The sequence below is a fragment of the Anabrus simplex genome, chromosome 2 (genome assembly GCF_040414725.1).
Source record: "Anabrus simplex isolate iqAnaSimp1 chromosome 2, ASM4041472v1, whole genome shotgun sequence".
NCBI lineage: Eukaryota > Metazoa > Arthropoda > Insecta > Orthoptera > Tettigoniidae > Anabrus > Anabrus simplex.
In genome coordinates, this window is record NC_090266.1 from 903007943 (window position 1) to 903028125 (window position 20183).

At 39.6% G+C, this 20183-nt stretch overlaps 1 protein-coding gene across 4 annotated transcripts in view; it reads right to left on the reverse strand.

Moving 5' to 3' along the window:
• The window catches only part of Git (ARF GTPase-activating protein GIT1), a 510246-nt gene that overhangs the window by 307639 nt on the left and 182424 nt on the right, over positions 1 to 20183 (reverse strand). For all 4 annotated transcript variants that reach the window (XR_011017843.1, XM_067141653.2, XM_067141654.2 and 1 more), the window contains exons 4-6: positions 18034 to 18164; positions 2128 to 2317; positions 1917 to 1989 (exon numbers count right to left, since the gene is read on the reverse strand). Coding sequence is in view for 3 of the 4 variants with exons in the window: in XM_067141653.2 (XP_066997754.2) it covers positions 1917 to 1989; positions 2128 to 2317; positions 18034 to 18164 (394 nt within the window). In the remaining variant the exon portion in view is untranslated. The remainder of the gene's footprint in view (positions 1 to 1916; positions 1990 to 2127; positions 2318 to 18033; positions 18165 to 20183) is intronic.

Here is a 20183-nt window from a genome sequence, read left to right on the forward strand (position 1 = left end):
GCCTTGAATTTGAGGTAAGTTGAACTGAGATGCTAGTAGTTTTCCAGTAAAAGGTTCCTACATAGAAGCGTATTTAAACAAATTGCCCAATCCTTGTCTATATAATCGGGATAGAGTGGGTTCAAGCCCCACTGTCGACAGTCCTGAAGATGGTATTCCGTGGTTTCCCATTTTCACACCAGGCAAATGCCGGGGCTGTACCTTAATTAAGGCCACGGCCGCTTTCTTCCAATTCCTAGCCCTTTCCTATCCCCTCGTCACCATAAGACCTGTCTGAGTCGCGCTGCCTAAAGCAAATTGTAAAAAAAAACACGACTCGACCGGGAATCGAACCCAGAACCCAGGCCCCTCTGTACCGAAGGACGTTGTGCTGAGCATACAGCCAAATGAGTCGGACAACAATATCTCAATTAACTTATATTGAACATTTAATAAAAGTGATGTCACATAAAGGCTATTTGTAAAATTTTACTTAAAGATCTCGTTTCTTTCCTGGGATGTTCTTTCTTCAAAGTCACTGAAGAAATGCGTGATTACTTCAGACCATGCGTTTTTCTTTTCAACTTTATTGCTGTACTCGTTACAGTTTAGGTTCCAGATGGCTGGATGCTGCTCAATTTGTAGAATTAAGTCTTCAGTGCTAATTTGGCCCACTTGTTTAGGTAGATCGCTCATACTGAGAACGTACGAGAAAAGCGCAATGACACTGAAGGGTGTTCTGAAGGCGAGTAGCTGGGCTGCACAGTCGCCTAGTGTGAAGACTCCAATATAAAACAATGGTTCACCAGCTGTCGCTAGCCGGGGTTGTGCAATCTGCCTCCGCGACCGGTAGCGGGACTGAGCTACTGCAAGGTCAGTTGCCAGGCTTCTTTCTGTAGCTCGGCTACTGAATCGCCCAGTGTGAAGAGCTCCATTTAAAACAATGTTTCACAAGCACGGGTGGCTGGTCGCCGATTCTAGTCGCCTAGTGTGACTTTACAAAAGAAAATATTTATAAAATCCTCCTATCAATACAATTCAAGTCATCTGTTAGATGAAGCAAAGTCATTGTTTTACTACTGAAGATGGCCTTGAGATTAGGCTGAAACATGTATAGACTTTGCTTCATCTAACAGATGACTTGAATTGTATTGATAGGAGGATTTTATAAATATTTTCTTTTGTAAAGTGATAACCGTCAATACGGAATGAGATTCATAACTTGCAACGCCTAGTGTGAAGCGGCCCTAACTGCTCCTGGCTTATGTTTTGTAGGTCCATACACGTACACATCAAACTGGCTTGAGCGGTTAAAGAAACATTTAAAAAAAGTTCAGTAACAATCAGCATGGATGATCTTTGTAATGCAACATATGATGCAATATGTGTACTATAATATTTTCTCCTCAATGAAGGTCACATCTTTTTCTGGTAACTTACAAATCCACCATGAATCCACACCATTCACACCATGAATCTGGTTGGTTGGAAAAGAGGTTCATGAGCTGTTGAGTTATTTAAAAGAGCAGGTTCTTTTCAGTAAGCAAAATGCTGAGCCGTCTCTAACAAGTTGTATATCCGAAGCAATTAAGTTAATGGAATTAAGATAGAAATTGGCTTTACATCCCACTAACTACTTTTACGGTTTTCGGATTAAGACAGAAATGAGAATATTTTGCTAAGATTATCGGAATACTATATATGCAATGGAAAGTGGTCACCACAAAAACTAGATTTGTAATGAATATCAGAGATTCAGTCTGGTCTAATAATCTGAGCTCCGAAGTTTGGAAAATTATCATTCTTAAAACATGTCTTGATATATCTAATCAATCTGATCAAAGAATAATTAGTGTGATATATTTCATTTCTGAACTTTCTCATATGAAGAAATATAACATGATTTATATTTGATGAATAACAGAAATGGTACTCACTTGTTTCGGTCTCTCGTCTATCTACTTCATCGTACACATCCATAGCAAGTTCTTCAAAGAGATGATTTGGCAACTGAAATAAATTAAACACTACTGCAAACCTTTTTCTAATCATGAGAGCCCCCTTTCTTCCTTTATTTCCAAGTCATTTCTACATTCAATGGACTGTTATAGAGACCTGAATAGTATGTAAAACAAATTAAGTTCTTACCTGTTGCAACTTCTTCTTAGCAGTTTTGGCTAATTCTGTAAGCTCCAAACTATCAGACATTTCTGGAATTATGTAATGTTGACCATTCAGGTGATCTGGTTTTCGTGAACACAAGTAATAGGCTAATCTGTCAGTCAGTTCATACATGCATTCAGTAAGACGATCTGCAAGATCTTTGTGCCCAGAAGATCTGAAAAGTAAGAAAGAAAATTAAGACCAGAAACCGAACATATATCAAAAAATACAAGTGCAAATCATGATATAATTAAAATTTTAATCACTCCAGCAAGAGGACATGTCCACTATCTTACATGCTCTCACCCTGCCCAGCAAGTATTTTAAAATTTTGTAAAATGTCCAACATATAAATGAAAAGTAAGCCTAAAGGACCTCAGAAATAAGGAAGAAAAATATCTCACACATGACTGTAATGACATGCTTATAAAGGTGGGCTAAGGTGTAAAATATTAAACAGTTTACGTCAAAACAGTGCTGAAGTTACTACCACTGAATATATGGACTTCATTTCTTTCCCAAGTAGGTATTGTATTATTGGACATAAAAGACTGTGTATATTTACTTTGATGGTCACAAAATAACAATGGAGAGTATTTATTGTTCAATATTGTTTCCATTAAACCAATATCAGTTCAAATTACCCAAATTTGTAATAATAATAATAATAATAATAATAATAATAAATAATTTTACATCCCATTAACTACTTTTACAGTTTTCATAGATGCCGTGGTATCAGAACTGTGTTCCTCAGGAGTTCTTTAATGTGCCAGTAAATCTATGGGCATAAGGCTGATGTATCTGAGCACCTTCAACAAATACAACCTGGCTGAGCCAGGATCGAACCTGCCAAGCTGGGCTCAGAAGACCAGTGTTCTACCATCTGAGCTATTTAGCCTGGCAAATAATTTTGAAACAAGGTCATAGTTAATTTCACAAAATTCCTCGAAGAAACACGTTATGACATGTTAAAGCCAACTGTTATGTTTTGCCATTATACAGAAAGCATTCCATCACAACAAAAAGTCTGGATACGTTGGCAACTTACAGTGACAAACAACAAGAATCGTGGGCAGTCCTAGACCCATATGTGTTGTTACACATCTCTAAACAAGAAATCTTTGCTGAAGTTCTTTGATAATGGTTATCAATGGGATGTCCATACATATGACATATAAATGTGAAACCAAAATCTGGCAAAATAGAGCCTTGCTTGGACTCTCTGCCACCAATGTTAAGGACAGAACATGATGGAAAAGAGCTGGTCATGTCGCTGATCCCATAACAGGATAAAGCGAGGAAAAGAAGAATAAATAACTTGTTTTGCTCCAGAACCAATTCAGTGAATGCACATTTTCCCCCATACCAGCGTTCCCTTACCTGACCTGACACACATAATAAGAATTCTTTTGTGAAGAACTGGGTGGATTTCCATGTTGAATGTAGACTGAACATCTGAACAATGTTGACTTGTTTACCATAACAGTGAACTGTGGTTCCAAGAAGTATAATTAATTGGCTTTACGTCCCACTAACTACTATTGTAGATTTTGAAGATGATGAGGTGTCAGAATGTTGTCCTGTAGGAGTTCTATCACTTGCCAGTAAATCAGACTGGTACGAGGGTGAAATAATCGGTACATTCAAAAACCAACAGAGTGAGCTGAGATCAAATCCACCAATTAGAGCTCAGAAAGACAGCACTCTATCAGCTAAGCTACCCAGTCTTGCTTGTCCAACATACAAGCATAATAATACCTGAAGAGGGTCATAGGGCATCACACTTATCGAAATAAATTGTAAGGAAGATGTAATGGCAAGATGCAGTCAGGACGGTCGACAAGGTCCAGGAATGAATACACTGTTGGCTTTCAGAGAAGACAGAATGATCACCTGGTTCAACAAGTGTAGTGGATACATGAGGAATACTGGACGACCCAGGACGGTAGTGGAAACCAAATTCTCACAACACAGAGCCTTGTTTGAACTGTCTGCTACTGATGCAATGGACAGGATGCGATGGCAAAGAGTAGGTCATGCCGCTGACCTGATAATGGGATAAAGGGAGGAGAAGAATAGCATAATACCAATCAAGAAACCACAGGCTTTATTCATGGCCAATTTGTATGTCCCACTGGCATTAATTGGACAGTGAGTGAAAAGAGGATCATTTTTATGGCCCTTGATTTCAAGAAGGTGGCTTTAATTTGAAAATAATTTTTACACGGAAAATTAACTCAACGGTTTGTGGTGAGGGTTACTGTAGTCATGCCCTAGTTAGGTAACGGCTGTGTGGCCAAGTACATGGTTCTGAGAGTCGAGATACGAGCTGCTAGGGAACAGGAGTTGACATCTAGGTTATATTCTGAGTTATGCCCTTCTTGTGTTCAGGCAGCCAGGACTATACAATTCACTGGGAGTCCCTAAACTGTTAGAGGAGAGATGCTCACTAGGACTATGTACAAGTAGGGTAGCATCCTACAGAAAATACTGAACTCAGAATATTTTAAGCAAGCCTTGGACCTATGAGAGTGATGTAGTCCTACTTCCAACTAACAGAAAACTGGGCAAATGAATTTGACACAGTCCTACCAATATTGATGGGCCTTTTGAAAGGAAGAAAGTAGAACTGGCAGAGTCAGCAACGAGGATGCATCTGGGTGTGTTACAAGTTAGTGATATTTGGGTAAGGGGAGATAACAAAGAGATAGGAGATTATAAGGTATTCTTATCAGTCTTAAAAAGGGTAGGGCAGAGTGTGCAGTCGGGCTGTTTATCAGGAACACCATTGCACGGAGCACAGTTTCTGTTAAGCATGAAAATGAACGAATGGCACAGATAGATTTAGCAGTTGGGAGTTAGAGCGAGAATTGTCTCTATGTATTCACCATGTGAGGGAGCAGATGAGGAAGAAGTAGACAAGTTTTATGAAGCACTGAGTAACATTGTAGTCAGGGTCAACAGAAGGATTTTGTATTACTAATGGGCAATTTCAATGGAAATAGGGCTTAAGGATATGAGAAGGTGATGGGTAAATGTGGAAAAGGAATGGAGAGCATTTACTGGACTTCTATGTGTTAACATGAGATTAGCAGTTGCAAATTCACTACCCACAGTTACACGTGGGAAAGTAGGGGTACGAGATCCGTAATAAACTACATCATAACTGACTTTGAACTCAGAAAATCTATTAGCAACGTACACGTATTCTGGGGATTTTTCTATGACATAGATCACCATGTGTAAAGATGGGGAAAAGTGATCATCCTGGTGGAATTATGAAGTAAATGTAAGAAGAAAGTGAATCAATGGCTCCAAACGGGAAATGATGTACATAAGAGAACTGTAAGTAGATAAGAAAAAAACAGATCGAAATAAATCATTGTAGAGTCAAAGAAGAAATCATCGGTAGGTTTTAGTAATATTCCGGCTGTAAGACAATTTGTTTTACGTCACACCAACAAAGATACTTATGGTGATGATGGGATTTCATAAATTTCATAAATTGGGATGGGAAAGACCAAGGAGTGGGAAGGAAGTGGCCATGGCCTTAATTAAGGTACAGCCCCAGCATTCGCCTGGTGTGAAAATGGGAAACCACGGAAAACCATCTTCAGAACTGCCGACAGTGGGTCTCGAACCCACTATTTCCCGGATGCAAGCCCACAGCTGCACGCCCATAACCACAATGCCAATTCGCCCAGTCCCTACTATAATAAAGAATAATTTACGAATAGTAAAGAATCTCAGAAAGGGAGGGAAAAGGGAAATTAATAGTGTAATAGCTACATCAGGTGAACACATTTTTGATCCCAGGGAATCACTGAACAGATGGAATACAACTGAAACTGGTTTATACATAACCGAGCTGTACATAGTTCTGGTATGTGTGTAGTTTTATGCTTTGTGCATAGTTTTAAGCAAGTTCTAACGAATACGCCATTTAACTACATATACTACCTCTCCGAGTTATGTGAAACTGACTTGTATGTATGTAATTCTCCTTTCTACACAGGTAATTTTTTGAAAGTATGATTGAGCTGTGCGAATTATTTTGGATTTTTTTTTTAATTTTTTACAGCATTCTCCGTCGCAAAGATAGTTAGGATATGTATCAACAAACGGAAAGATTTCAAGCGATACTGTGATAAATGAGTTGGACGCGAATCACACAAACATAAGTCAAGCCGTTTGCCTCTGATAGTGCATGAAACTACATTATTGTCCTTGCAGACCTAGGGTGTGTCTTTTCACAGGAGGCAAGTCTAGACTGAACTGACAGCCATGTATCTGCGCAGACAATCACAAAGCCTGTTACTGCGCCACTCTGTTCAAAATCCAGCTACAACACTTTTGGGTTTTTCCCCATAGTGACCACACGTACAGGCTCGGGCCAGCCATGTACAGTGCAAGCTCTAGGTCTAGACGAAAGTACAGAGCTTGGCGCCAGCCAACCAACATGTTCACTTCAAGACACTTCAGTTTCTGCTCAGCTACTATGGTTGATAGAGAATAAGTTACTCATTAGAGGATAAAGTTAGGTTCATACGAATAGTGGAGAAAACTCCGCATAAATCTAAAGCAGAAATAACGATGAAGCTAAGCATAAAGTACATTATTTTTATGTACCCTCATTGGAAAGAAGGAGAAAATCTTGCAGGAATTTCATAAACTTAGGTCAAAGTCTGCAAGACAGAGTCCTCTCTACAAAAGGGAAAATTTACAGAAAAGGTTTCTACAAAAGCATGCCACCAACCTACCAATTAGTAGATATGTGCTAAAATCAAAAACCATAGAATTTGATACAATGATGAACATAACAGATAATTTTAAGGCATCCACAAGATAGCTTCAAGGTTTCAAAGAACGCCATGGTATAACAAGGAGGAGGAGTTCCGGAGAATCGAAAGCCATTGATGACGTAACAGAGAATAAAGGGATGATGGCGATTCTGACACAACCTTTTCCAGATTATATGCCCAATAACGTGTACAACTGTGACAAAACTGGACTCTTTTATAATCTGTTACTAAGTATAACACTTGCTGAGAAAGGATACTCTTGCCATGGAGGGAAGAGGAGTAAGGGCCAGGCAACTGTTCTGTTGGCTACGAACTTTGATAGTTCGCATAAACATGGACCCCTGGTTACAGAAAACTTGCAGAGTCCATGCTGCTTCAAAAATGTCAAGATAAAACCTACAGATTGTGAGGCAAAGAAAAGTTCAGGGATGACAATGGCTTTGATGGGAAAATGGCTTAAATAAGAAACAAATATGAAAAAAGTAGGTTCTACTTATGGATCACTGTGCTGCTTGTCCACCACACGTCTCTGCAGAATGTTCAAGTGGAGTTCTTTCCAGCTAATTGTACCAGTGTGCTTCAGCCACTATACTCGGGCATAACTGCAAACTTCAAAGTCCATTACAAGAGAATGTTGGTGACACATGCAACTGTTGACCGACTCAGGGAAGAATCGCACGACCAACATTCTTGACAAGACTATTATTTTAATTTTTCTTGTTTTCTAAAATCATAAGTTTATATTTACCATATGTTCGCAATTTGATTTGGTTTGTTTTGTTTACATATTTTTACAGGCCATGAATTTCATTGCAACTGCATTGAAGCATAAAAAATTGCTTTTGCAAAGCCGGCGTGTAAAGAATGATGAAGAGGAGAGTTTTGAAAATGAAACTGACGCACCCAATCACTGATGAAGATATAAACTTAAATTCTTATGTTCAGTTTGATGACAACCTTGCCATCTGTGGAGAGCAAGGTGGTGATGAAAATGTCAACAAAGCGCCTATGCGTAGATATGAGGAAGACTCTGAAGAAGAAGAAGAAGAAGAAGAAGAAGAAGAAGAAGAAGAAGAAGAAGAAGAAGAAGAAGAAGAAGAAGAAGAAGGAGGAGGAGTAAATCCTACATTCTACTCGTACATTCCGACTTTTGGTGACTTGAATAGTGCAGTGAATTTGTGTCAGCATTTTGTGGAATCACAGATGAATGGTGGAACAGTGTTAACATCGCTGAATGATTTTCAAAAAGACGTGCATTCACTCCATGCTAAAAGTGCAAAACAGGGCAAAATTTCAGATTTTTTCCTATGCAACAAAAATGAGTCAAGCATGAGCAAGAATTATGTGAAACGTTAGTGAAACTTGTATAGTTCAATTCACCTCAGTATTGTATTGTTCAAATGGGTCTGCACTAGAACAATACAAATATGTTACGAGTGCTTACTGTATTCAGATTTCAATTACTGTACATAAAATAACCTCTCAAAATTTAGATCTGGTTTGTGTATAATTTTGGTTTATACATAGTTAAAACCCATTCCTTTGAGCTACACTGCATGCCAAAAGCACCCAGGAGAAATGGTCAGATGTCAATGGAACATCATACATGTACACACCATCGGCGGGTATGTAAATTATTAGAGTTGTTTTTCTCTGTAATGGGTACAACGGCCACCAGGTCTGGTAGGGTATATATGGGGTGTGAACAGCATCAGATGTTTAGTGATCACTGTGAAGGACACGTAGATGCCATGTACTCATATGAGACAAAATTATCAGCACCTGACAAGAGTTTGAAATTGGCCTCATTGTGGGTCCCCATTTGGCCAGCTGGTTAAATCGTGCAATATCCAGATTTGTGAGAGATTCGGACGTGACGGTGGCCCCACGTTGGACTGTATGGGAACATGAGGGCAGACATACTCGTCGTCAAGGTTCCAGTTGACCAGTCTGACCACAAGGGAGGATTGCCGTATTGTGCACCAAGCACATCATTAACCCCTTCACATCTGCGCCTGCCATCCTTGGCCTCCCTGCAACTCTCTGCATCATCCCGCATCACTGGTCGAAGATTAGCAGCAGCTGGACTATGGAATTATGGCCCATGCGTAGGAAGCCATTAACACCACAACACAAACAGCTGCGTTTGGAGAGGTGCCGTGACCAGGAAGCACGGACTACTGATGAACAGTGTCGCATTGTGTTCAGCGCTGTATTGCGGTTCTGCTCTACCATGGATGACTATCATCTGCGAGTATGGTGGCAACCTGGCAAGAGCGCTGTATTGCGGTTCTGCACTACCATGGATGACTATCATCTGCAAGTATGGTGGCAACCTGGCAAGACGTCTCATTCTTCCACTGTTTTGGAGAGGCAGAACAGTGTTACTCCTGGCAGCATGGTGTAGGGAGCCATAGGGAATGACTTCAGGCCACAGCTGGTAGTGATTGAGGGAACTCCGACAGCACAATGGTATTATTGTTTATAAATTTCATTTCCAATAAATTGTGTATTGATATGTGGAAAAACACATTTCTTGTCTATACAAGCACAATGGTATATCACGGACATCCTTCGTCCTTGTGTTACCTCTCGTACAACAGTATCGTGGTGTCATTTTTCAACAGGACAATGCTCGTCCACACACGGCACTTATCTCTACGAACTGTCTGCATGATACTGAGGTACTCCCGTGGCAGCAAGATTTGCAGATCTGTCCCCAATAGAACGTGTGGGAACAGCTCGGATGTCAACTCCGTCCCAGTGCCAGTAGTACGGATATCAAGGACTAGTTACAACAGCTGAAGGCCAGCATGCATCAGGAGAGGACATCATGGCCTTATGACACCCAACTGAACAGAATCAGTGTATGCATCCAGGCCAGATGGGGCGGAAGGGCAATGTCATACTGATAAGTGGGCTCATACTGCCAAGGTCTTTGTAAATTTGACTTGATTTGTAATCACAGAAATAACATCGTATACCCTCTCAACATGCTAAGTTTCATTTTGTTTCCTTCTCCTCTTCTGGGTGCTTCATTTTTTTTTTTGGTCAGGCAGTGTACATACAAACCAGTCTTAACAGTTTTTCGAATATCCTCTGAACATAAAAATTATTTCTGTTGAAGCCCTGAACGATGGAGGTCATGGGGAGAAAAAACTACAAAGGCAGTGAAATTACACCCGAAGAAATGGAATGGATTTTAAATAAATTATATTGTTATAAAGCAACATGAATAGATTGAAGGCGAAAAGGTGAAATATAGTGAAAATGAAGGGAAGAACTTGCTTCGTAGAGCAATAGGATTTAGCATAGAATTCAGTCAGGTACTTTCTGATTATACGAAAGAAGTAATTGCATCCATCTATAAGCAAGGGACGAATGGAAGGCTACCTAGGAGAATAACAACTGGCTTTATGTTGCACCGACACAGATAGGTTTTATGGATATGATGGGACAGGAAAGAACTAGGACTGGGAAGGAAGCGGCCATGGCCTAAATTAAGGTACAGCCGCATTTGCCTGGTGTGAAAATGGGAAACTATTGAAACACATATCTTCAGTGCAGGTAGCAGGTAGGGACCCTCTTCGGAGGCAGCCCTACCCAGGGAGTGGCGCCCCTGCCTATGTGAGTCCCAGAGCACACTGACCCGGTGTGTATCATCTGGTAAGGGTCCCAGCTCAGGGTTACGGGTGAAGACCTCAACGGCAGTGAAGGCGAAGATGAAGATCATTGGTACGGCGAAACTGGCGGAAAAGGCATCCTTGCTTTTTGGGATAGTAATAAAAAGCATTCACGAAGATAGTCAACAGCTTCAGCAGCGAATGAGGAATTTGGATCCCAACGGTGAAGAAGGTGGAAGAACTATCTTTGAAATGTAAATCCACACATGTCTGATCCCGCAGCGGGCGGTGTTGTGGTCAGCGTCTGTATCCAGATCAGGGTCGGCTGTTTAAGCATGCTCCAGGTCTTACCAATCTGGTTCTAATTGTTGTGGAACCTACAGGTTCCACCCTCATGTGAAATGATTCACACAATCTACCATGATGGTACAATGCACATCGGAAACTACCCCAGCCGGTAAAATCCGGGGCCAGTTAGAGTCTGGTCTAAACAGGGCATTGGATTCTGGGGGCCCTGCACCATCATGTTGGGATCAGTTGGAGGATCCCTCACCCCGCAAGATCAGGACCAAGAAAAAACACTTCTTTGGTACAGTGAATGTCAATACCCTCCTAAGAGTCGGTAAACAGCTGGAACTGGAGAGATATCAGATCAAGCTACTCGCTGTACAGGAAACAAGATTCCCATCTAATGAAGTATCTATGATGGGCAAGTACAAGATAATAAAGGGTCAACCAGCGATCAGGGAATATAAAATGGGTAATAAAAGAAAATCACCTTCAATTCTAGGAACAGCATTTTTTGTTCACAATTCAATTATAGATGCAATCATTGATTTTCGATCACCTTCCCCTAGGATTTCCATCTTAACCTTGAATAGTGGAAACAAATCATATGCTATCTTCAATGGGCATGCACCTATTAATGAGGACAACAAGAAAAATCCAGATAAAGTTGAAGAATTCTGGTCTCTCCTGGAAAAAGGAGTTGTTGGAAACTCCGGAACATATGATTAAAATATTAATGGGTGATTTTAATGCTCAAGTTGGCAAGGAAAGAAAATACAGAAAAATAGTTGGCAGTTATCCTGGGCATATAAGAACCAATGGATAATAATAATGTTATTTGTTTTACGTCCCACTAACTACTTTTTAAGGTCTTCGGAGACGCCGAGGTGCCGGAATTTGGTCCAACAGGAGTTCTTTTACGTGCCAGTAAATCTACCGACACGGGGCTGTCGTATTTGAGCACCTTCAAATACCACCGGACTGAGCCAGGATCGAACCTGCCAAATTGGGGTTAGAAGGCCAGCGCCTTAACCGTCTGAGCCACTCAGCCCGGCAGAACCAATAGAAATGGGGAAAGGCTTATTGAAGTGTGTGAAGCATTCAACCTCAAGTTAATGTCCACCCAATTCAAGAAAGAAATTAATGACATGGCGTTCACCAAATCCCATGTTAGGGGAGTTCCAAATAGACCATGTAGCCACATCGAACCCTGCAGAGATTTTGAACGTTAAAGTGCAAAAAGGTGCAAACATAGATTCTGACCACTACCTTGTTAGAGTCAAGATAAGATTTATTCCAAAGTCCTTCAAAAGACCTTCACCCAAAATCAAGAAATATCGAACTGATGAACTCAAGATAAACCAAGAGATTGTTGAGAATTATAAACGAGAGCTTGAGGTCTTGGAATCTTCGAATTGGGCCAAAATGGCAAGGAGGATACAAGAAGCAGCTGAAAAGACTATAATGATCGCCAAAAAGAAGAGACATCCATGGTGGAATGACGATTGTGAAGTAGCCTTACGGGAAAGGTCTCTTTTTTTTTTTTTTTTTTGCTAGGGGCTTTACGTCGCACCGACACAGATAGGTCTTATGGCGACGATGGGATAGGAAAGGCCTAGGAGTTGGAAGGAAGCGGCCGTGGCCTTAATTAAGGTACAGCCCCAGCATTTGCCTGGTGTGAAAATGGGAAACCACGGAAAACCATCTTCAGGGCTGCCGATGGTGGGATTCGAACCTACTATCTCCCGGATGCAAGCTCACAGCCGCGCGCCTCTACGCGCACGGCCAACTCGCCCGGTCGGGAAAGGTCTAAAGCGTGGAATAAATGGTGTACTAATCACAAGAATTTCGAAGACTTCAAGGGACAACGGAAACATACAGAAAAAATTCTTCGGAATACGAAAAGAAAGTACGAAAAAGAACAGCTGCACAACATAGAAGAAGATTTCAAGAGAAACAACACAAGAGATTTCTATAGAAGGTTTAAAAACAAAATCAAAAAATTCTCCCCTGGTAATCTATGTTTTAAAAGTGAACAAGGGAAACTCATTATTGGTGACAAGAAGAACTGCGAGTATCTGGCCAACTATTTCCAGAATCTTCTGAACTGTGAACCTCCCGAAGATGGATTGCTGTTTGGAGAGCCTCAATTCAAGTTGAAGGATTCATTACCACCAAATAAGGAAGAAATTAGGGACATCATTAAGCAACTAAAAAACAACAAAGCTCCTGGGAAAGATTCAATTACTGCAGAGTTATTCAAATTTGCAGGTGAAAATATAGTGGAAAAACTAGAGGAATTATTCGTTTTTATTTGGGAAAAAGAAGAAATACCAAGTGATTGGAAAAATGCACTCATTCATCCTTTACACAAAAAATGGGACCAAACTAACGTCAACAACTACAGAGGTATCTCTCTTCTTCCTATAGCATACAAAATTCTATCCAAGGCATTGCAACACATCTAGATAAACAAATTGGTGAATACCAGGCAGGGTTCAGGAAAGGGCGTTCATGTGCTGAGCAGATTTATATTCTAAAATCACTTATAAAAATAAGATCAATGAGAAATTAGAAGAGGACAATTATAACCTTTGTTGATTTCAAAAAGGCATACGATTCCATAGATCGTGGAGTGCTCATGAACGTTCTGCAGGAGTTTGGCGTGGATGAGAAATCTCTGGCCATAATTCGGCAATCTCTTACAAACACTTTTTCTCAAGTCAAATTTATGGGCGAACTCTCAAATCCATTTGAGATTAAAACGGGTTTGAGGTAAGGAGACAGCCTTTCTCCACTACCCTTTAATTGCATTTTAGAAAAAGTTATTAGGGAATGGAGGCTGAGAATGACTGAAAATGGAATGAAGAATGGGGTAAAGATAGGTTGTGGAAAAAATACGATGATGTTGGATTGACTTGCCTTCACAGACGATGTCGTTCTTATTACAGACAACCGTCAAACAGCCAAGAAACAAGTCGAAGAACTACAAAATGTTGCAGTCAAAACAGGGTTAAGAATATCTTTCGAAAAAACAGCATTCATGGATTCTATAAAAAAAGGCGACACGGACAGACTTGTTACATTGTATGGGGATATCCAGCGTGTGCAAAAATTTAAATACCTGGGAGAAATACTCACCCCCAATGGAGATGAAAAGGAGGGATTAAAGGAGAGGGTGAGAAGGATGGAGCTGGCATTCAGACTATGTCATGACACCTGTAAGTCCAAATCTCTCTCAATTCAGGCCAAGTTAAAACATTACTGCACAGTGGTTAGAACAGAGTGCCTTTATGGAGCAGAAACCTTGACGAGGATGGCTGACCCAGTCCTTGAAAAAAGAGAAAGAAGATTCTTGCGAAAAATCTTAGGCCCTATAAAGTCGACGAGTGACCCAAACACATTCTGGTTAAGATCGAATTTGGAGCTCTACAAGACAGTAGAAAGAATCACGACTGTGATGAGAAAAAGGAGACTGACGTTTTATGGACATATCAAAAGAATGAACCCTGAGAGATTGGCCAACAGGATACTTCTTCTGCAGGAAAGGTGGAAAAAACAACCGGGATGGCTTACACACGTGCACAATGATTTGGCAGAAATAGGTATCAAGGAGGAGGATATAAAAGAAAGGACATCATTTAGGAAGAAGGTTGCGGGATTGAGGGATGCGTCTGAAGAGCAACATGCGAAGCCACGGAACATCTCGGTGGAAGAACGAGCAAGAAGAAGTCAAAGACTCAAGAATCTTTGGCGAGAGTGTAAAGAGAAGGGTATCAGTCTGCGTGACAGAAGGAAGATTGTGTAAACGTGGCCCACAGGTGGCCGTATCGATTAATAATAATAACATATCTTCAGTGCTGCCGACCTAGGAAAATAAAGAACTTGGCAATGGAGGGTAAAAAAAGTAGAGGGAGAACAAGACAACAATGGTTGGACTCAGTTTTTAATGATTTAATGTCAAGAGGTGTGAACTATATGAGGCCACAGTGCTAGTTGGAAAAAGAGTATTGTGGAAGCTTGAAGACTGAATGCTGAAAGGCACTGCTGTCTATGTATGTATGTATGTATGTATGTATGTATGTATGTATGTATGTAAGCCTCTTAGTCCCATTTCATGACAAAAGGTCAGGGAAGAGGTGAAATGAATTTATTTGGCATGTTTTTATGGCCGGATGTCCTTCCTGATGCCAAGCTGGGTTGAGGATACAACAACAACAACAACAACAACAACAACAACAACAACAACAACAACAACGTTATTTGCTTTACGTCCCACTAACTACTTGTACGGTTTTCGGAGATGCCAGGGTGCTAGAATTTAGTCCCGCAGGAGTTCAAGCCAGTAAATCTACCAAGACGAGGCTGACGTATTTGAGCACCTTCAAATACAATGGGGCTGAGCCAGGAATGAACCTCAAGTTGGGGTCAGAAGACCAGCGCCTCAATTGTCTGAGCCACTCAGCCTGACGAGGATCTAATGAAGATGAAATGAATTATTGTGAATGGAATTGTGTAAAGAGGTGGAAGGAATCAGCTGTGGCCTATGAATAGGAACTGTCCCGGCATTTGCCTGGAAAAGAAGATGGGAAACCTCAGAAAATTACTCGGACAGCCGATGGTGGGGTTTGAACCCACGCATCTACCGAATGCAGAGCTCAGCTCAACAGCCACTCAATAGCCACTCAGCTCGGTATAACAGTATATTATGTAAAAATGTAAATATACGCCGTCGTCCCAAGGTGGTGCAGCTCTTTTCAAGCTCAAACAAATCGAGGTAAGCTGCATGTACTTTTTTCTGGCTTTATTCTCAAGTTCAAATTTATGTCGCCTTGGTACAAGTGTGGCATTCTGTTTCGTTGGTTTATCCATGGTCCACTGTCAATGTCCTCCCCATGGAACCACGTCCCGCAGTCATCCCCATAGCACCACGTATCCGTAGAAGTTCCCTCGACGGACGTTCTCGCTTGTGAGGTAAAAAGTATATATCCCAAATGTAACCAGAACTACTGAATTCCTGACTTTGTTAAGCAAATTTTAAATTTATTCATGAGAAGGAAAATTAAATTTCACTGATGTTGTCACTGGAGAAAAATGACCAGGCGAAAAATTAATCGCGTACAAATGTCACTTAGAATCAAACCCACGACCACTCGTCATGTTAGAAAGTAATTAAATTAAGAATTCGTAAGTATCTACATGTTGATAGAGTTTATTGACATGCGTGAACACTGCTGTTGTCTATACAAATTATCATGAAGAAAATAGTTTGTCAGAGTTTTTGAGACACACAGAACTTATTATAACTATGTCCTAATGAGTTATTTGCTTTAATGCCACTTCAAGTTAAATGTTCAAGTATTATTGGAATGGAGAGTGAGATAAGTTTATTCCACTCGAAGAGTATATTTAGATGTTCACTCACGATATCACAAAAAGATAAAGTACTCTTCCGCTAGAAATCACTGTGTGTTACAACTGGAGACTTAAGTGACTTCTAGCACTAAGTTATCAAAAATTATAAGTATTACATTCAACGGAGAAAATATCCAAGTCCGTAGCACTGTGGCATTGAAGAAAGTTAAAAGTCTTATTTTCAATGAAGAAAATAGCTGTAACACTGTTCATGGAGAAGAAAGTTAGTCTTATTTTCAATAATGAAAATAACCACGTCCACAGTAATGTCACATAAAGGAAATTATGTCCTATGACATGAAGAATTTAACGTGAAATTTCCTATTAAGTACAGCAGTTGACCAGAATGGTAGTGCTGTGGATCGTCAACCAGATAATCTGGGTAAATCTGAGCCACCTTATATAGCAGAGAACTGCAGCTGGCGAGAAACATCACGCCAAATGCATAAGGACCTTCCTTCTTTAATAACCACTATAATAACTATCCTATTTTCCTCAAACCAGGAGGTTTTATACATCTTATAGAGATGCACAAGTTGCAGCTGTCTATATTCTTGGATTACAATTATTATAAGAGAGATAAAATAACATACAGTATCAGGCGATACCAAGTGATGTATCACAGGACTAGGAATAGGAAGGAAGCGACTGTGGCCTCAAGTAAGGTACAGTCCCATCATCTGCCTGGTGTAAAAAGGCTAAACTCTGGAAAACCATCTCCAGGTCTGCCCACAGTAGGTTTCAACTCACTATCTCCCAAACGCAAGCTCACAGCTATGTGACCCTAACCACATGACCAACTTGCTCAATACATCTCCAGAGGCCACATGCCATTCTCATTATTATTTAACAAAACTAGGATCCACAATAGTCCTGTTTCCTAGTAATATAGACCTACAAATTTTAAGCAAATGGAAAGTTCGTGGATGTGGAATTATTATTTTAATGCAAGAAATACAAAATTAAGGCACCAAAAATCTTAATTTACTTATAAACACACTTTTTCTCTATTTAAATACTTTCTAATGAAGGTATGCTTATCTAATTTCAAACTTAATGTTAAGATGAAAAAACTGCTCCTCTACAAGAAAACTGCGTATTTTACTGGCTTTATAAATGTACTTATTTGCCTAATGAGCCACAGAACTACTGAAATTATCTGCTCAAAGATGAGTAGATGGGAATTTTGATTTCAATTAAAAGAGAACACTTCTGAATTACTCAAGGAGGATTCTTTTTTAATTATCAAATATTCTACATGTAAAAAAATACTTTATTTTGCAACTATTTCATACACAAAGCAAGAATCTAAAAAGCTGTTCACATACATTTAGACAATACAATGGTGTACAGATTTCTCACACACACAAACATAGAAATAATTTTAATAGCATGTCAAGTAAAGAAGAGTTTCCCACTGGTAATAACATTTTCCTAAAAACTAAAAGTTAAATTACTTTTTACAAGTTGTTTTACATCACACCGACACAAGCTCACAACTGCAACTGCTCGGCCAACTCGCTTTGTAAGTTAAATTACAAAACTCTCTCAGCAAATAAAATGGCCCATTTTTACAACAGCAAGAACACTTTGTTTAGAAAACATTCAGATAGATGGTAAATGTTAAAGAATCACTCAGCTAATAGACTGAGAATATTTCATTAATTTTCTCGACTTCAGTCACAATATATATATGCACGTGTTTACTGTCATTTCTTAACACTTTTAAATTTGAGAAGTGGATGGTTTTACATACTCACTTAGCATAATCAATTGGTGTTTTTCCATTATTATCAAAAGCCCCTGGATCAGCACCATAAACAGCAAGTAGCTCCATTTGAGACATCTGTCCAGCTTTTGCTGCTACATGCAGGGGAGTTGTTCCCTTCTCCTGAAATTTTAAAAAAAAGAGTAAAATTATATATAATCATTACGGATACCCAGTTCACGACTTTCCTTTCACAACTATGCTTTATTATTTCAGAAACTACTCTTTCTCACTATCACCAAACATACTCATATTTTTAAATTTCTTTTGTCACTATGCACAGCAAAGAAATCAAAGTTTTTCTTCAACAAAAAAAAAAATTCTTTAAAATGGTTTAAACCTGCATGTCCTATGCTGAGTTAATAATGATCAAGTTTCTAAAGAATATCTTTGCAGCTCTCTGTCATAAAATATGTTTTCTGGTTCTACAACAAGTTCTTTAATACTTCACTTCTTTTCAAAATGTATACACTTCAAGGAACAAACCATTATCAATCTTCATATGTACGATGTTTCCCAGGAATCTCTTGATCCTAATGGATCACAGTTACAAATATTTCTAGCATTGTCATTCATACCAGGGAAGTGATAACCATTTAAATGATTGTTTTTACATTGTGTCAGACTGTCCAAAAAGCTTCAAGTTTCAATGATCAATATAAATATCACCATTCTGTTAGCTCCCTCTGTGAATAGTAGCAAAGTGTCGGCCTTTGGATCCCAAGATCGGAGGTTCAACCCTGGCATAGGTAGTTGGATTTTTGAACGGCAGAAAAAAGTCCATCTGACGTTCCATGTTGTACAATGAGAGCACGTAAGAGATCTCTGGTTAAACATTTGGTGTTTACGAGGTAAAATTAAACAGATAACCTATGGGAGATTTGGTTTACTCTGCTACCTAGATGAAGTAAAACAGTGTGTTGAAATTGACATGCAGGCAACCTAAATGGCATCAAATTGAAATAACTGCACACGACAGCTCAGGCCATACAAGCAGTAGCAGCAGCATTTTGTTAGCAATCATACTGCTCGAGAACAGAGCACATGATAATTTGTGATCACCAGCAAGGTGACATTTGACTGTAATTCACAATAAAATGTAATTGTCTGAAATACGAGTGAGCATATGCTGAAGATTCAATATCTGGGACTATTCTATAAAAAGGAGGAAAAATGCTAGATACATGTAAAATAATTTGTGGAGTGTATGGAGAATGTGGTTCTAGTGAAGCAGCGATTAGATGCTACTGAAAAATTCAAAACAAACTATTTTAACTTAAAAATCTTTGTCAGAGGACAGCGATCTTGCAAAGATATAATGAGGCCAGTCCAAAATTTACAACTCAATAGTTAGCACAGATGCAAAATATCCCTACAAAAAATTGCTCATGAATATTTAAAGCAGTGATGCTTAGGTCCCACACATCCTGTTCCAGAAAATACAATCCGATAATGAAGTTCTGTAACCACTACATTTAACTACACCTCTTAATAAAGTCCAGTTGCAAGGTTTGGCAAGGTTTCTTTTTATGTCACAACAACACAGGTCTTATGGTGAATAGTAGCAAAGTGTCGGCCTTTGGATCCCAAGATCGGAGGTTCAACCCTGGCATAGGTAGTTGGATTTTTGAACGGCAGAAAAAAGTCCATCTGACGTTCCATGTTGTACAATGAGAGCACGTAAGAGATCTCTGGTTAAACATTTGGTGTTTACCAGGTAAAATTAAACAGATAACCTATGGGAGATTTGGTTTACTCTGCTACCTAGATGAAGTAAAACAGTGTGTTGAAATTGACATGCAGGCAACCTAAATGGCATCAAATTGAAATAACTGCACACGACAGGGCTAGGGCTGGAAAGAAGCAACTGTGGTTTTAATGAGGGTGCAGCCCAATTGCCTGGTGTGTAAATGGGGAACTATGGATCACCATCTTCAGAGCTGCGAACAGTGAGGTTCCAAAACACAAGTATGTGATCCAAACAATGAAGATGATGATGATGATGCTTGTTGTTTAAAGGGGCCCAACATCGAGGTCATCGGCCCCTAATGGTATGAAATGAAACAAAATGGAATGACAAATTAAAAGTACAAAATCCTCCACTGACCAGAACTCAAAACGTGAGGACGAAGATTGAATGGG